At 61.6% G+C, this 18,461-nt stretch overlaps 1 protein-coding gene across 7 annotated transcripts in view; it reads right to left on the reverse strand.

Moving 5' to 3' along the window:
• The window catches only part of PACS2 (phosphofurin acidic cluster sorting protein 2), a 59,935-nt gene extending 42,688 nt beyond the window's left edge, over positions 1-17,247 (reverse strand). For all 7 annotated transcript variants that reach the window (XM_027569372.2, XM_035727895.1, XM_035727898.1 and 4 more), the window contains exon 1: positions 17,074-17,247. In XM_027569372.2, the coding sequence (XP_027425173.2) occupies positions 17,074-17,192 (119 nt within the window). In that variant the 5' untranslated portion in view covers positions 17,193-17,247. The remainder of the gene's footprint in view (positions 1-17,073) is intronic.
• Between the last annotated feature and the right edge of the window lie 1,214 nt (positions 17,248-18,461).

Here is an 18,461-nt window from a genome sequence, read left to right on the forward strand (position 1 = left end):
CCCCACATGGCCAAGGAGGGGCTCTGCCAGGCCCGGCTCCGCAGATGGCACACGGGGCCTGCAGGGCGCAAGGGGACATTTCATGGGTTTCCGCAAAATGGACCAGGACCCGGGCTGGCCCTCTGAGCCAAAAGCTGACTTGCACAGTTTCTCTCCAGGCACGGGGGAGTGGTTAACACGGCAGCCACGCGTGGGGCATACCTCTGTGGTCCCAAACGCGCTGACTGTGTGTTTGGTAGGAGGAAAAACTAAGGGGCCTTTTGTGTTCAGAAGCTGACCCGCCTGTGCGGTCGCATGTCTGCGCTGGTGGGAGCGGAGGCTCTGTGGTGGCCACTGGCCAGGGGCCCCCACACTCGAGCGACCTCTTGGGGATCAGCCAGCCCAAGAGCAGGGCCACCAGGCCCCACTCAGGCTCCAGATGTGCCCGGCCACCCCCGGTCCATGCAGCCCAGTCTCGGGGCAAGGCCGGGGAGGTAAGGCCTGGGGACCAGCACTCAGTCCAAAGTGCTTCCTGTAAAGACAGTCCGGCAATGCAGAGCGGTGGCCCGACAGTTCGAAAGAACAAGTTCTGCCAAAGGCTGGGGGCTCCAGCTCCGCCCACATCCTGAGCACTGGTCATCTTGCCCCGGGAGCCTCAGTGGCTGCCAGCTCATGCCGCCAGCTCAGCTTTCCCTGGCCTCCAAGCCTGCTCAGGACACGGTTGCTTCCTGCTAATCAGGAGGCAAGGTCAGACAGAGGTGACTTCTCAGTGTCTCTGCTGGTCAGCATAGGGGGCCATGATGGCCTTCGTCACCGAGGCCAGGAACCCTGGAAGTGAGGGGAGGGAGGAGGGGCGGCTGGGTCACTGTGAGCCCACCTTCTGGCCCCAGGCCAGCCAGCCTGCCTGAGGCGGGGCCAGGGCACAGAGGAAGGCGTGGGAGGAGCCAGCCCCGGGAGGTGCTGCTGGCGGGGGGCCAGCGTGGCCACCTGGAGGGAGGAGTCCGGTGCCTGCAGAGAGCACTGCATGTCTGTTGGGGGGGTGCTCCAAGGGGCCCTGGGACCCCAAAAGCTCCAGCCAGCCAGCCACGAGACCATTTTCCACAAGAGCATTGGCCATGGGCCACTGCCAGCTCTAGGACCAACCAGCCATCAGGAGCTCTCCTCCTGGGGCTGCATCCTCCACGCTGGCTACCCAAATGTCCCAGAGGTCGCCCCAGCCCCAGGCATGCAGGTGCACCTCACCAGACACTGGAGGGGAGCCCCACATTGTCTCCAGCAGGTGAGACCCTGCCCAGTGCTGTCCTGGAGGGAGGCTCACCTGGTGATGTCCCCAGGCTAACCCAGGAAGGAGCCAGAGCCTTCTCTGCAGGGACAGCAAGCTCCCCATTTCAGGCAGTATGGCCCTCAGTGATGGGCTTCTGCGAGGGCCAGGAAGAGGGGGGCCCACGGCTGATGGCAGAGCCCTGTGCTGCGTGCAGCACCCCCACCCTGGGCAGGCTCAGGAGAGGGACAGATGGGCATCCCCGCTGGGCATGGGCTGTGGCCATCTGGGAGGGCACTAGGTGGTTCCGGGTTGTCCAGTAACGGGAATGTGCACAGGTCAGCCCGACTCCCCAGAGGGGAAGGGAGGCAGGGGAGCCCCAAGAGGCCGCACAAGGGTGGGAGCCAGGAGCAGACGGAGCTGGTGCGGTCCATGCAGGCCTGAGCCAGCCGAGTCCCGGGCTCTGCGGGGCTCCGGGTCCACGCAGATAAGGAGTGACGACACTACCCACAGACAGGTGTGGTCTGTGGAGGGGGCAGTGGAGATCTGTGATGGGGATGAGAGTGTGCACCCCCCAAAACACTGGGGGGTAGTGGGTGCTACAGACTAAATTCTGTTTCTCCCCAAATTCATGTCGAGACCTGATCTGCAGTGTGATGGCATGAGGAGGTGGGTCTCTGGGGGTCAGGCCCGGGCGGGAGAGGCCGTGGCTGCTGGCCTGAGACGTCCACAGGCACTGATCCACTGGAGCCACGCGGCCTCCTACAGAGCAGCCTCCCCAAGGAAACCTGTGTACCCCGGAGGCCCACCGGGGATGACAACCCTGCCATGCAGGCTCGGGTGCCTGCCTACCTGCCCACACAGCCCTTGCTCTCGCCCACAGCCGCCTCTGGCCAGTAGAGTGTCAGCACAGCCTCGGCTTCTGTCCGGGGCTCCTGAGACCCCACTGTGTCCCGTGTGCCCAGGGTCACCCCAGAACAGCAGCCTGCCACCCTGACAGCCCACACTGGCCACCAGGGGCCCCTGGAGGAGGCCCGGGGGAGCATGTGTACTCCCGGCCACGTCAGGAACGCTCCCACTGAGCCCACGGAGGACAAGGAGCAACACACGGGCTTGTATTTGGCAGCGTCGCAAGGATAGGCCTGCTGGTGATGCACCAAACCCAAGAAGCCCTTCTGAGCAACCAGCGAGACCATGATTCCCTGCTGAGGAACCGGGAGCAGGATTATCTCAAACTTCTCAAAACCACCATGGAGGCCCGAGGCCAGAACCCACAAGCGGCCGCAGCCGGAATTCGGAAGCCCGGACGCTGGTCCCCCTGTGCACAGGGGCCGGGGGCCGGGGCAGTAGGGAGGGCACTGCTTTCCCTTCAAGGTCCCTAAGCATCACTTCACACAAGCCAGTGACAGAGAAACAGACCGGAAAACACATTTCCTGGAGGAGTAATAAAGGAAAGCCAATCCATCTTGATCAGTTTCTGAGGAAAAAATGACCAAAATAGCAAAGGAAAAGCATAACAAAGAGAAAATGACAGACAGGAGTGCCAAAAAATCAGTTGCCACAGAAATACAGTCTTGCCAGTTAAGAGTCATCTGGGTTGGGCGCCTGGGTGGCTCAGATGGTTAAACGTCTGCCTTCGGCTCAGGTCATGATCCCAGGGTCCTGGGATCGAGTCCCGCATCGGGCTCCCTGCTCCTTGGGAGCCTGCTTCTCCCTCTGCTTCTCTCTCTCTCTCTCTCCCTCTGTCTCTCATGAATAAATAAATAAAATCTTTTAAAAAAAAACAAGTCATCTGGGTTTTCACAATACTTTGTAAGCGGCAGGAGGCTGACCTCATGGGCTGGGCGGGGCCACACCGGGCGCAAAGGGCACCACGATGATGTCAGGACGTGCTTAAGATGGAGAGTGGGGTTCGAGCAAACAGCAGAAAGTACAAGGGCCCTGCCACCAGGAAGCTGAGCCACGGCCAGCTCCGGCCACCTCCCGACCTCCTGCAGAAGATGCGAGTGCTGGGTCCGGAGGGGGTCAGGTGCACGGCCCCCGTGGTGACCTGGGCAGTAGCAGCACCCCCCAGGGCCAGGGTCCACAGGGAGATGCCACTTGCCCCGTTGGCCAGGGGCATGTGACCAGAGGCCTGCAGGAAGGGAGCAGGACGTGGTCATCACAATCGTGGCCTCGGCTGGGAAGGGACACAAGATAAAATTCCAGCAAGCTGTGTCTGCCCCCTCACAAACACGCCGTGGGCTTCTTGGCACATCCAGCCCAGCTCTCCGCTGAAACCACCCGGTAGGCACTCCAGCCCGCCTGGGTGGGGTCCTGCCCCAGAAGCCACCACGCTCCAACCCCCACGCACACATCACACCACCTCCACCAGCACCAGGCCCCCCATCCTTCCCTCCATGCCGCACCAGCCCGGCGCCCCTCCCTCCCTCCCCGCTGGCCCCCTGGGCACACCCACGTCACCAGCAGCTCTGCACCCGACATGCTGGACATGCGCACCAGCTGCCCACCCAGCTCCTCCCCAAGGCCTCCCGGGTCTCTCCACTGCACTCCCCGGGCCGCCATACGTCCCCTCCCACACCCTGCTCTTCCGAGAAGCGGGATGAACTCGGGAGTGGCTCCTTGTGCCAGGAAGCACGTGGCCACCTGCTCCTCAGGGCCTGCAGCCCCCGACCCCCCACCACTCGAGGCTCCCAGACACTGCCTGCAAGCCCCCTCCAGCTACCACCACGACCCTCCTCGCCCAGAGGTGCCCACTCCCTCCAATCCTCTCTCGGTCACCCCCCACCAGGCCCAGCTGCAAGCAGCGAAACCCCCAGGGATCCCAACAAGGGATCCGTGCTCACACATCTCCGTCCAGGAGCAGCCTCCTGGAAAGCCGGCTCTCGGGCCCCTAGTGTCCAGGCACGTTCTCACCCCTCCCACCGCTTGGCGCCCTGCAGCCCAGCGTCCAGCACTGAACCCATCCTCAGCCACACCCCTGCCCTCAGGCCGGAAGGGAGCACGCTCAGGTTCGCCAGAGCAGGGTCACACCGAGGTCAGGCCAGCGGTCAGCTGCACCGGCCTGCAGCCTCCATGGGCACAGCAGTCATTGCTCAGGACCCCTAGCTCCCCGTGCAAAGCCAGAGTGTAGCTCACGGCGTGAAAGAGCCAAGAAGTGCCACCACACCGGGTCAGGTGGGTCCGGCCTCATAGCCCTGCCTCCCTGGAGGGTCTGCGAGAGCCTGAGAGGCGAGGGGCAGAGCTGGGTGCCCGGTGGGGCCGGCATAAGGAGGATGTGGATGCAGGTGGGCCCTTGCCTCTCCACGTGCCTGTTGGGGTCTATAGTGAAATGAACCCCGTGAGCCCACCAGTCACGGGGAGCCTCAGGTCTGGGGAGCACGCTACAGGTGGGCCCCCCCACAACAGAGGCTGCCTGCCCCCCCCAGCCACTTCGAGCAGCCCTCTGGGTGCTTACATCCCAGCAAGCCCGCAGACGGTACCCAACGTACCACACTACAGAGACCGACACTCTCCTAGAGCTCCCGGACCCCCGCGTCCCCCCCAAACCATCAGACAGGCCGGTGCCCAGGATGGCGCTGGAGGGCTGGGAGCAGCGGGGGAGAGAGGGAGGGGAGCAGGCTGGGCCTGCTTCTGGGGGACAGCAGCCGCAGGGAGCAAATCTGAAATGAGGACCGCAGCATGGAGCTGGGCACCTGGCGCAGGAGGGCCGGGCTGGGGCCGGACATGAGGGTCAGTGCGCGGCCCTGGATGGGGGGGTTGGACGTGAGGGTCAGTGCCCAGCAGAGAGGGGTGTCGGACATGAGGGTCAGTGCGCAGCTGGGGGGGGTGGTTCGGACATGAGGGTCAGTGCGCGGCCCTGGATGGGGGGGTTGGACGTGAGGGTCAGTGCACAGCAGAGAGGGGTGTCAGACATGAGGGTCAGTGCGCAGCTGGGGGGGGTGGTGCGGATGTGAGGGTCAGTGCGCGGCCCTGGATGGGGGGGTTGGACGTGAGGGTCAGTGCACAGCAGAGAGGGGTGTTGGACATGAGGGTCAGTGTGCAGCTGGGGGGGTTCGGATGTGAGGGTCAGTGCGCAGCAGGGGGAGGTTCAGACATGAGGGTCAGTGCGCAGCCCTGGATGGGGGGTCGGATGTGAGGGTCAGTGCGCAGCTGGGGGGGTTCGGACATGAGGGTGAGTGCGCGGCCCTGGATGGGGGGGTTGGACGTGAGGGTCAGTGCCCAGCTGGGGGAGGTTCAGACATGAGGGTCAGTGCGCAGCTGGGGGGGGTGGTTCGGACGTGAGGGTGAGAGAGTGGCCCTGGATGGGGGGGTTGGACGTGAAGGTCAGTGCATGGCGAGGGGGGGGTGTCAGACATGAGGGTCAGTGTGCAGCCGGGAGGGGGGTTCGGACGTGAGGGTCAGTGTGTGGTGGGGGGGTTGGACGTGAGGGTCAGTGCACGGCCCAGGGGGTCGGACTGAAGCCCGCTGACCAGGTATCTCCCTGCTTGTGCGACTCTGGGTCTGCCTGCCTTTCTTCCTGGGCCAACAGCCGCAAAATCAGGCCACCAGGCTGCATGTCCCATGAGCGGGGGTCTCCTCATCCCCCCCCCTTTTTTTTTAAGATTTTTATTTATTTATTGAGAGAGATAATGAGAGAGAGAGAGCACGAGACGGGGGAGGGTCAGAGGGAGAGGCAGACTCCCCGCCGAGCAGGGAGCCCGATGCGGGACTCGATCCTGGGACTCCGGGATCATGACCCGAGCTGAAGGCAGTCGCTTAACCAACTGAGCCACCCAGGCGCCCCTCAATTTTTTTTTTTAAGATTTTATTTATTTGCGAGAGAACGAGAGACAGAGAGCATGAGAGGGAGGAGGGTCAGAGGGAGAAGCAGACTCCCCGCCGAGCAGGGAGCCCGATGCGGGACTCGATCCCAGGACTCCAGGATCATGACCTGAGCCGAAGGCAGTCGCTCAACAGGCTGAGCCACCCAGGCGCCCTCGTCCCCCTCCTCTTAAAGGTAATTGGAAACATGCCTAGTGGAGGGAATTCTCCAGGCACTCTCTTCTAAACAAGGCTAATCAGACACGTTTCTGTTTGTCCCAAACACAAACAGCTTAAATGGAAATTCTCCATACACCGTTGCCCAGCATGCTCTGATTTACAGGAAAGCGGGTGGCGGGGGCCGACCCTGAGGGTCTGTGTGGCAGGGTTTTCTTGCCCGCCTGGCCAGTTGTGCGCTCGAGAGCCCTCTGCTCTGGGAGAGGCAGCCCACGGCTCTATTTCAGGCACAGAGCACACGCGGGACATCCCAGCTTTCCAGCGACCGTGAGGCCAGCACTGCACAGTTTCCTGTGCCCCCTCCCCCACCCTGTGGCGGCTGGTGACACGGCTGGCCCCTCCCCAGTGGCCGCTGGCCCCTCCGCAGCGGGCCTCTGCGCTGTGCCCGCACAGGATGGAGCGTCTGCCTGTCCGGACTGCAGAGCGGGAGTAACCTGACCCCTGCTCGCCACACGCCCCGGGGGAGGGCCATTATCACCCTTGTTGAGGAAACTGTTCTCTGAGAGGCAAACTAGGAAGGAGGAAAGCAGCTGTGGCCAACCCCTGCTCAGATCTGGAAGGCGGGGGGCTGGGCCTAGCAGGGCCTCACAACGGGCGGAGGGCACGGGGCGCACCCCCAACCACACCAGCTCCCCCAACAGAACCTTCACTGTGGCCCCCACAGCTGGTCTGCTGCCTGCCTGAGGCTTTTTCCTGCTGAGACTGACACCATGGGGGACTCCCGGGGGGCTTGGTCATCAGCAGTCCTGCTCCAGGGCTGGGCTACAAATCAACACACTTCTGGAAACTTCCATGACCTGCCAAGGCCAGAGTGGCATAGTCTGGAACCCATAGAGAGGTTCTGGCCCATCCTCCCTGGCACATGCAGGCAAGTCCGGGGCAGAGGCGTCAGATGCCCCCCAGTGCAGACCCCAAGGCCTCAGCCTCCCGTCTCCTCGCCGGGGACTCACCGCAGGGCCCTTCCCTCAGCTGTGCAGCAGCACAAACCGCGAGGCTGGGGCACAAAGCAGGAAGGCGGCTTCCACTCTCATGGCGCTGCCTGAGGGGCAATTCACTGGTAGGGGGCCCTTGTGTGCCCACTACCCGCCAGACCCCCAGCCTCCCCGATGTCCCTTCTCCTCTGGGACGCCCCCGCCGTCTTCCCTCCCAGGGGCTTGCTCTGAGCAGGGCCCTGCCTGCCCTCCCTGCCATCAGCTCAGCCCCCGCCCTGCCCTCACGCCTCTCTCGGGGGCCCCACACCCACGAGGCAAATGCACCCACAAATGAGTTCATCGTCCTGCCCCTGGATGCTCCATCAGACAAGCACTGTGTTTGTAAACACACCCCACGCTCGCTCATTTCCTGGCAGAGAGAGGTGTGTCATTCCCCATTACCCTCCCAAAGTGTGATCACCCTCCACTTTTGTTAAAGCCTACGCTGGAATCCAGCAAGAGCCTGCATGCTCTGGAGGACCGGCCGGAACGGCCTGGGACCCCCACGGGGACCCCAGGGGACAGTGAACTGGTCGCAGGCTAGGGCACCAGAGCCCACGACCCAGGACAGGCCTTCACAGCCAAGGTGCCCCCACCAGCCTGGAGCAGATGTAGCAGGGCAGCGCCTGGGCCACTGCAGAACCCAGGAGGGCTCCCCAGCCCCCATGTCCTCTCTGGGCCCACCGCAGAGCATCTCCAGGTGGCCTGTGCCCAGGCATGTCCCCAGTGGCACTCAGGACAAGCCAAACTGCCCGTGCAGAGGGACGCCCTAGCACAGCGACTCACTGACCAGAGCACCGCCCCCCGCCCCCCGCAGGACACCCGGCCTGAGGCACTTTCAGGTGCCCCGGAGACACCCAACGTCCACTCCCAGATGGGCAGGAATGAGCCTGTGAGAGATGAGACACCACAGAGCACCCTGCCGAGTTCAGAAGCGTGGGGACAGCCGCCCTCCTGGGGCCTGGGGACACCTGCACGGAGCCGTCCCTCAGCTGCAGCAGCTGAGGCCCAGGAGAAGCTCATCTAAGACCAGGGTGGTGCTAACCGACCATGACACAAAGATACAAGGTCAGCAGCCGTCACACTGGAAAGTGAACCTCAGGTTAAGTGAAAGATGCAGGTGCCCCCGCTGTCCCCAGTCTGAGGCTCTGACTCACACACAATCACCCCAGAGGTCACCCGAGAGGGTCTGCCTAGGGGGCACCACCACTGTCCCAATGCGGACGTGTGCCCTACAGTTGAGCAGTTGGGGACAGAGGAGCCCACACCACACAGAGGAGGCTGGAGGCTGCAGACCACGCAGAGCAGAGCCAACACGCTGGTGAAGGGCACAACCACTTCCGGGCGGAGGGAAGGGCCTCGGAGGGCCTGACCAGGACTGGGGGGCAGAGACAGGGGCCAACCCCCTGCCAGCAGAGGCCAGGGGGTGGTCGTGCGGATGGACTCCCGAACCTGCGCTGCTCAGCTGGGCCCGCACCACGTGTGCAAGGGGCGCGCGCTGGAGCAGAACAGCCACATGGGGACGGGACACGCAGCCGGCTGACAGCCAGCCGTCAGACATTCGAGGCACCTCCCTTTCTGCCCAAGACCCAGCACGGAGGAGAAAAAGGCTGGGCCAGGCTCCTCCCGAAGCCCACCCAGCCCACCTGACGACGGGGGGTCCACACGGCCCTCCTGTCCCAACATCAGGACAACAGTGCCCTCAGGGCAGGGCCACCAAAGGGCCTCTCCTTGCACCTCAGGGTGTCAGCACCATGGCTGGGTGCTTACCTGGGGCCTGGGCGTGCACACGTGTGCACACGTATGGGTGCCACAAGGGGCACTGACGGCCCACGTCCACCCCACAGATGTCAGCCCACAGGCCATGGACGGCGGAGCCGGCTTCCTCGGTCTCTCCCTCAGAGCAGACTCTATCCTTCAGACACTGCAAGCACCCCAGTCCACTCTCAAACGCCTGCCCCACCTCCACCCGCGCACACATCTGACAACGCCAGTCGCCAGCCAAGTCCACAGCTGACGCAGCCTGGGGCCCACCCTGCACCGCTCTCCAGCACACACCCTCAACGAGGGCGGTGGCTTCCTCCCAGCTCGAAACAGAGCTCACACTCCTGAGCAGAGCACCTCCATTCAGCTCCAGGAGCGCTCACCAAGTGGCCACTCCATGTCCATGCCGAGCTCTGGACAGGGCTGGGAGACGGCGCAGTCCCCGCCAGCTGCAGCAGCCCTCGTGCAGAGGCAGCAGGACGTGCGCCGGAGTAGAAGGAGGGGCTGAGAACTGGCTACCATTACAGGGACCTGTGAAACCTGCCCAGCCCATGCTCACCAAGAGCACCCAGTGGGAAGGGTTACTGCACATCCAGATGGCAGCCCAGAAGGGAGGAGAGAGAGCATGGGGCAGATGCAACACTTCCCCGCACTGGTAAAAACCACCAATCCACAAAGTTGGAAAGCCCAACCCTGACTGTGACGGTATCAGGAGAAAGTGACACCTGGACATAAAGCCACCAGGGAGAAGGACAGACCTTCAAAGGACTCTCGCCTGACGGACCGCTGACTTCTCAAGAGCAAAACTGAGCAAAGTCAGGGAATGTGCATCTTCCACATGCAGAGGGGAGATGCCTCCTGCACCCCACGCCCCCCAGGACACCTCCTGCACCCCACGCCCCCCAGGACACCTGCATGTACAGAAGGGAGATGCCCCCTGCACCCCTACGCCCCCCAGGACGCCTGCACCGCCATGCCCCCAGAACACCTGCACCCCCACGACCCCCCAGGACACCTGCACGTGCAGAAGGGAGATGCCCCCTGCACCCCATGCCCCCCAGGACACCTGCATGTGCAGAAGGGAGATGCCTCCCGCACCCCACGCCCCCCAGGACACCTGCATGTACAGAAGGGAGATGCCCCCTGCACCCCTACGCCTCCCAGGACGTCTGCACGTGCAGAAGGGAGATGCCCCCTGCACCCCTACGCCCCCCAGGACACCTGCACGTGCAGAAGGGAGATGCCTCCCGCACCCCACGCCCCCCAGGACACCTGCATGTACAGAAGGGAGATGCCCCCTGCACCCCTACGCCCCCCAGGACGCCTGCACCGCCATGCCCCCAGAACACCTGCACCCCCACGACCCCCCAGGACACCTGCATGTGCGGAGGGGAGATGCCGCCCGCACCCCCACAGCCCCCAGAAACAAGGGTAAGCATTTTGAGAACACGGAAAGAGCAGTTAGTTATCAATACATCCTCACTAAAGAAAATCCTAAAGATGCACTTTCAGATATAAGAGGCAGAAAACAATTCCAAGTTCTGAGTTGCCAGAAGAATGAAGAAAAGCGATGAGTTTCGAGGTTAATCGGGTGCTCGCAGAATAAAGGAATAACCTCTTGTGCGCTTAGCAGGAAAATTAAAATATACTTAACAAGGGTGCATGATCTTGAGAGAGTTGGGTCAAAATAACATGTTGTGAGGTCTGTCCCTGCGTCTAATGTTAGGAACAGGATAAAGACGAATTAACTTTGAAATACAGCCAGTATGGGGGGGCGCCTGGGGGGCTCAGTCGGTGAAGCCTCTGAGTCTTGGTTTCAGCTCAGGTCATGATCTCAGGGTCGTGGGATCGAGCCCCGCGTCGCCTCCACACTGGGCACACTGGACCCTGCTGAAGATTCTCTCCCTCTGCCCCTCCCCCATAAAATAAATACCGCCAGTATGCAAATTACGATTTACACAGTAACCACTAAGACACAGAAACAGTGGTAAGTTTCAAACTAATATATGAGATGGAAACAGAATAAGGAAAAAAAATCAGTGCAAAATAAGATAAAACAAAAGAGAAAAACAGACATAAAAAAAGGAAAATAATAAGCACAAAAAATAAAATGATAGGTATGCACCCAAATATCAATAATTTTGATAAATGACAACAGACTGAATGTTCTAGTTAAAAAATAAAGATTGTCAGATTGAACGAAAATGAAATCTAGATCCATGCTGAAAAATAAAAGGCACATCTCACGTGTAGGGTACAGAAAGGTCTAAAGAAAAAAGATGAAAGAAGAAATAGGGAAATACTACCCAGAACTATCCTGTCACCAAAATGCACGTTCAGACGGAAAGCATCACCAGATAGAGTCATAAATGCTAAAAGTTCAAAACCCCTGGAAGGCCTTCTAACCCAAACGTATATGCCTAGTAATATAGTTTCAAAATGACAGAGCTCCAAGAGAAGTAGATAAATTCAGCACCAGATTAGAAGGTTTTAACACACTTCTCCAGGAGACAGAAAGGGGGACAGATCTGCAGACCGCAGTGAACCAAGCTTGTTGTGCATGGACAGACATCCAACACCGTCCACTGCCAGACACACATTCCTATTCAGTACAAAGAGAGCAGCCACGAAAACTGACTCAAACTGAGCCGTAAGGCAAGTTCCGAAAAACATGAAGGACCTGGTGTCATACTGACCACTTTCTCTGACCACAACATGACTAAGTCAGAAGACAACCATGGGACGGGGAGAGAGAACTGGATCATGGAAAAGTAACTAGGAAAAAAACCTGTATGTTTGCCTGTTAAGAAACTTCGAAATATCCTGACAGGCTAAAGAATGATGGGAAATAAAAAAATATACACATATCTCAAGTGGGACGACTCGCCACGTAAAAGCTTGTGAGATGCAGTTAAAGCAGGCTCTTGTTTGGTAGGTATGGGTGCTTTGTACAAAAGGAAATGAGGAGGAAAATAAGGAGCCATGCATTTATCTTAAAAAATTAGAACAAGAACAGCAAAATAAACCTGAGAAGCATAAATGGCAGGAAATAAACAACTAGCATTTATTTTTAAACACTGATGAGCCCCTGGTAAGACAGATCAGAGCAGAGCGTCCCTGTCCACCTGCACAGTCAACGGAAGGAATTGAAGGGGACAGCTCTACAGATCCTGCAGCCATTTAAAAAACAAAAGAGTATTATGAGCAACTTTGTGCCAATAAACCTGAAAATCTGGACAAAATGGACAAATTCTCAGAAATACATATTTTTTAAAAAAACAACTTGTGGGGGGGGTGTCCTCTGCCCACTAAAGACACTGAATCCGGGTTGCGCTGCCTACAAAGCAACCCCAAGCTACTTTATGGGTGACTTTTCCCAAACATTCAGAGGATACATAGTTCCAGTCTTTTATAAACGACACCACGGCACAGCAAATGAGTTCATGCTCTGAAGCACACCCTACAAAGTATCTTGGTGCCAAAATCCGGTGAGATCATAGACCCTACATACACACAGGAGTCCTAGATCATAATCATCTAAACCCACCAATGAACAAGAAGGGTAACGCTGCATGACTAGGCCAGAGTTTTTCCAAAGGATGGAAGGTTAGTTCAATACTAGAAAATCCATTTACATAAGGTAACGTTATGTAAGGTAACAGCAAGTCAAGGAAAACCACATGATGCTCTTAATTAAAAAAAAAAAAACGTGTTTGGTTATATTCAACATCCACTCCCATCAAGCACAGAATAAAGTCTCAGGAGAAGCCATCATGCAGCTGTCAGACGGCTGCAAGTCAGAAGACACGGCGTGAAATGTAACAGAGCCACGGTGACGGCTGCCGATGGTGACACCACTCCAGAAAACGGCAGTTCCTCCCGAAACTGACACACGCCCACCTCCCCCACGGCCAGTTATTACCAAAGAGAAGTGAAAGCGTATGACTTCCAAAGTCCTGCACCCAAATGGTTGTAGCAGCTTTGAACCCAAGAGCCTCGAACTGCAAACAACCCACCCACCTACCAAAAGCAGCGGGTTTACACCAAGTGTGGTTTACTCCTGCAGTGGGACGCCACGCACGGGGAGGAAAGAGCTGTGGAAGCAGACTCCGCGTGGGTGAGTCCAAGAGCTGCACACTGGCCATGCCACCAGGCAGAAGGCCTAGGACAGCAGACGGCCTGCAGGTGCACAGCGCCGCCAAAACTAGAGCAGCTGGACATCCCTCCACCACGTAAACCAAACCACAACCAGGTCCCTCAAACGCACCAAGGATGCAAACAAGGAGTTCGGAGAAGTAAGATTTGACTGAATGATATGCACAGGAAAGGATGAGCAGCCTCTCAACAACTGGTGAAAAACCCCCAACAGGAAAGAAAAAATAGTAGGAAGCTCAAGGGTGTGAAGGGACCCAGAACCTGCTGAGGTCCAGGGTGGGGGCCCAGGAGGCCACTTTGGGAACCCCAGCAGTGCGGCACGCCTAGGAGGCAGCCAGGAAGGGTCGGACACCGCTGCTGATGGCGACAGGGGCGGAGTGCGGCCTGTAGCGTTTCCTCGGGGAAACCCACACAGTCAGGCCTCCCTCGAGTTACAGCCCCAACACCTGGCAGGAGCCCCTGGGAAGAGCAGAGAGCTGGCCACCACAACCAGAGGGCCGAGCCAGCCAGGCCCAAGGCAGAGGCACAGACCTTGCAGACCGCCAAGAAATTCACTTCGTTGGAAGGAGACTGGACACTTCTGGCTGGGGAAGGATTACCGTCCCCTGAAGAAAATGCCCAGACTCAAGTTGGGGAGAAAAATCAAAATGAGAAGGAGAAAGAAAAATTGGCCAAAGAAGTGACCTGCAATTTCGCTGACAAGTAAGTGCAAATGGCCTGCATTAGTAATCAGAGAAATTCAAATGAAAACCACAATACCATTTCACACCCACCAGACTGGCAAAAATTAAGTCAGGCAAAGTGTTGGCAAGAATGCAGAGCACTGGGGACACGCATCCCCGCCGGTGGGGGCCGGAGCTGGCACAACCACACTCCCTGGAGCCGCCTGGTAGTAACACTGAGTACACACCCCCAAACCCTACTACGGGCATGTGCTTACGACAGGCCTGGCCGCCCACAGCCACACACGTGGAGAGGACCGGCACTCGGATGCCGACAGCAGCACGGATGAAACTGGCTGCCACCTGGAAATGAGCCACAGGTCCCCTGACAGCGGGGACCCACACCATCATTTTGCAGGGACCACCACGTGGCAGCGGCAGCTACCGGCGCAACGTCACCCCGAAACGTAAGGACTGGGCAAAAACAAGACGCGCAAAGGCACAGAGAGGGCATGGCCCCTTTTACAGAGAGCCCAGGAGCACAGTAAGAACAGCCCGTCCAAGGACTCACGCACAGGAGGGACAAGCAGGGGACCAGCACCACCTCTCAGGGAGGGGCCCCACTCACCAGGAAAGTAGGGGGGCATTTGCTATAACCGACATTCTGTACGTGCAACCCATCAACTGCCGGCCTATCCTGACGACTCGTGGCCACGGGACACAAGCTGCCGTCACCCCTCCCCCCTCCCCCGTCCCCCACCCAGGCGGAGCCACGGAGCCCCCAGCACCTGTGCTGTCCAGCCCAGCCCTCACATCCCCCTCACACCCTCCCCCGCACTCAAGGGGTGGACTTCCCAGGCCAGCTCCAGGAGAGGTTGACGACGCCCCTAAGCTCTGACACCCTCCCGGCATCTCCTGCAACCAACCCCCCCACCCCCAGTTAAATTTCAGTGCTCTTTTGGAGGAGCTCCAGGAAGCTGCTGAGGAGGAGCAGCAAAGATAGGCCACAGCCCCCACCCTGTCTGTGGGCACGTGCAGTAGCAAGGGGGGCACAGGCGTGGGTCTGGGGGGCAGTGCCCGGAGGAGGCAAGGGGGGACAGGCGTGGGTCTGGGGGGCAGTGACCGGAGGAGGCAAGAGGGCACAAGCGTGGGTCTGGGGGGCAGTGACCGGAGGAGGCGAGGGGGGACAGGCGTGGGTCTGGGGGGCAGCGACCGGAGGAGGCAAGGGGGGCAGGCGTGGGTCTGGGGGGCAGGGACCAGAGGCAAAGAGGGGACAGGCATGGATTTGGGGGGAAGGAGGGGGATAGGTGTGGGTCTGGGGGGCAGTGACCAGAGGAGGCGAGGGGGGCAGGCGTGGGTCTGGGGGGAAGGAGGGGAACAGGTGTGGGTCTGGGGGGCAGTGACTGGAGGCAAGGAGGGGAAAGGCATGGATTTGTGGGGAAGGAGGGGGACAGGCGTGGGTTTGGGGGGCAGTGACAGGAGGAGGCAAGGAGGGGACAGGCGTGGATTTGGGGGAAAGGAGGGGGACAGGTGTGGGTTTGGGGGGCAGTGACAGAAGGCAGCCAGCACAAGAAGTCCACTGGGTCGTGGTGGTGGTGACAATGCATAGGGGGGCAGACAGAAGCAGCGGGTTGGGAGGTGCGGAGGGAGTCCACAATGACCCTAGCTGTGGGGCTCCACGCTAAGGCAACTGCCCAAGATGGGAAAGGGTGAGCAGGCTGGGCCTGGGGAGACGCTCCTGACCTTGGCTACCAGGCCCAGACACTTCCCAGAGAAGATGCAAGCAGGTGGATCTGGAGTCCTTGGCCCCAAACCCTGGCTAACACTGACCCTCAGGTCACACAGGAGGCCCCATGCAGATCTGGCAGGTGTGTTGAGGGCCCACCCTCTCCAGCTGGCACAGCCAATACTCTGACCTCCCAGCCCTCAACTCCTGGAGGGCAAACCCCACAGACTGGAATCCCCAACACCTCACTCTGCAACACCTGTAGGATGAGCTGTGGCTGCGTGTGTGCCACCCCCCCCCAGCAGTTCACCACCCACTCCCTGTGCCTGAATGGCAATCCTGAGGTCCTCACCAGGAGGTCTCCCCAGAGAGCACTCTTCCCTGCAGCCCTCGAGGCCTGGTGTCCACTCCACAATAGACCCTGGTGCGAGTCTGTCTCCCCCTCTCAGCCTGAGAGCTGCATCATCGGGGGCCACTGAGTCAGGAAGAAACCAAGAGAGCTCCAAGCTGGCAAGAAAAACAGGGAAGCTGCCAGTCCGAGTGGAGTTGATCTGGCTATAGCACTGGCCTGTGGGCTAGAGCTCGACCAGCTGTTGCCACGGGGGTCCAGGCGTTTCCCCACCAAGTGAGAGGGAGGTCTTTTGCCATGGCGAAATTGACAGCCTGATGCAAAGAGCCCTGCTCACCAACACGCAGGTGTGTCTAAACGAGGAAGCACAGTGCAAACAGGTAAAGGGCCAGCAGGACAGAGCAGGCCCCCAAGGCTGGGAGTAAACAGGCGTGTGCTGGATGAAAAGAGTACAATCATGGTCCCAACTTTAGGTGTTCTCTGGACACTGCGGGCCCTGCGGGTCACTCCCAGGACGCTCAGGCTTGACAGGGTGGCTGGCCGCAAAAGGAAATCTGACAGCAGTGGAGAGAGAAGACACCTGAGTCAACTCCACCAGCACCGCATCAGTGGACAGGTGCAATGAAGCAGCCAGGGAGCGGAACCAGGTGAGCTCCCTGAGCCTCAAAGACCGCGGGGCCGGAGAAACCCGCGCCACTCCCTCCCGGCGGTGCCAGGACCTCAGAAGCCCTCCACGCGTCAGAGATTGCTCCCACAGAATGCGCAAGCCGGAGTGGGGGGGCGCAAACGCGAAGCCCGTGGTGGGGGACCCTGGGCAGACGGTCGTGCGTGCGGGTCTTGGGTGGATCGACCCGGGTGGGGGCCCCGGGTGCGAGGTCCCGAGGGACTGCCCCGCCGCACTGTCCCCGCTGCCCCCCCTCCCCCAAGCACGAGGTCCCTGGTGGAGTCCCGGGTGGGGACGGCCCGGGGCGCAGGTCCCGGATGGACAGTGCCGGGCGGGGACCCCGGGCGCAGGTCCCTAGTGGACGGTGCCAGGCGGACAGTCCCGGTGGGGACGGCGCGGTGCGCAGGGCCCGGATGGACAGACCCAGGCGGACAGTCCCGGGCGCAGGTCCCGGGTGTCCGGCAGGTGCGCGCGGGAACAAAGCGGCCGGGCGGCGGCGTACCTGGGCACGCAGCTGGGGCTGGAGCCGTCCACCTCCCAGGTGGCGAACAGGTTCATGGGCACGGGCGTGTTGAGCGCGGCGGGCGCGCCGGCCAGGCCCAAGCGGCCCCGCTCGGCCATGGCGCCGGCCCCGCCGCTCCCTCGGCGGCCTGGGCTGCGGCCGGGCCGCGGACGCGCGGCGGGCGGGCGGGCGGGCGGGCCGGGCGCGCGGAGGGCGGCGGCGCGGTCACATGGCTGCCGGCGGCGGGGACGGCCGGGCGGGCGGCGGACAGGCCCGCGGGCGGCAACCAGGCTGCGGCCGCCCCGCCCCGCCCCGCGCCGCGCGCCCCGCCCCGCCCCGCGCGCCCCCGCCCCCACCCCGCCCCCACCCCGCCGCCGCCGCCGATTGGCTGGGCGGGAGCGCGCTCGCCGCCTCGAGCCCAATCACGGCCGGCGGAGCGCTCGCCGGAAGTGCGGGGACGCGCGCGCTCCCTGCCGCCGACCGGCGAGGCGTCCCTGGCCCGCGGCCCGCGGGAGCGCGCGCCCGCGCCTGCGCACGGGCCCCGCCCCGCCCGCCCCACCCCGCCCCGCCCCGCCCCCCAGGAGCCGCCGGGTGGGACACCGCCCCACCCCCCACCCCCCCCACCCCCCCACCCCCACCCCCCCACCCCCCCACCCCCCCCATACACACACCCTCCCCCCTCCCCCCTCTCCCCGGGGTCCGCGCTCCCCACGCGTTCCCGCGTCCCCGGCCGCCCGCACCCGCCCAGCACCCCAGCCCCGCGCACTCGCGTGTCCGCGGCGCCCCCCAGGGGCACTCATTGTCGCCCGGTGTGCCCCGTGTCCCCACGCACCGACCCCGGGGCCTCCGCGCGTCCCCACCCCCCTCGCGCACTGCCCCTGCCCCCGGGGTCCCCAGTACCGACGCCCTAGCGCACCGGGCCTCCTGTCCGCTGGAGGCTCTCCCACCCCGCGAACTCTCCGTGCGCGCCCGCGCCGACCCCGCAGGCCTCCAGTGTCCCTCGTCCCCCGCGGGGCCCTGGCGGACTCCAGCTGGGGCGTACAGAGCGCCTAGCCCGCCAGGGGGTCCTGCCTTCGGGGGCGCTGGGGCGCTGCGACTGGCCCGGCGTATGGAGCTGATCCTAGGCCGACTGGTCCGCTTGGCAGCGCGCTCTCCCCGCCCGAGCCCCCTTACTACCCAGCAGTGCCCCTGTGCGTTCTTGACGGGAGAAAATGGAGAACAACGTCCGGGGCAGGGGCGGCTCCTGACCCTGGGGCTCGCGGGGCACTTGGGGACCCAGGCCGGTAGGAGACCGTGACCAGGGCGACCCACTGGGCCTGTGGGGCAGCGAAGGTGGGGAAAGGTCGCAAGAAAGGCCATCTAGATTTGGGGGCCCGAGGAGGAATGTC

The sequence above is a fragment of the Zalophus californianus genome, chromosome 6 (genome assembly GCF_009762305.2).
Source record: "Zalophus californianus isolate mZalCal1 chromosome 6, mZalCal1.pri.v2, whole genome shotgun sequence".
NCBI lineage: Eukaryota > Metazoa > Chordata > Mammalia > Carnivora > Otariidae > Zalophus > Zalophus californianus.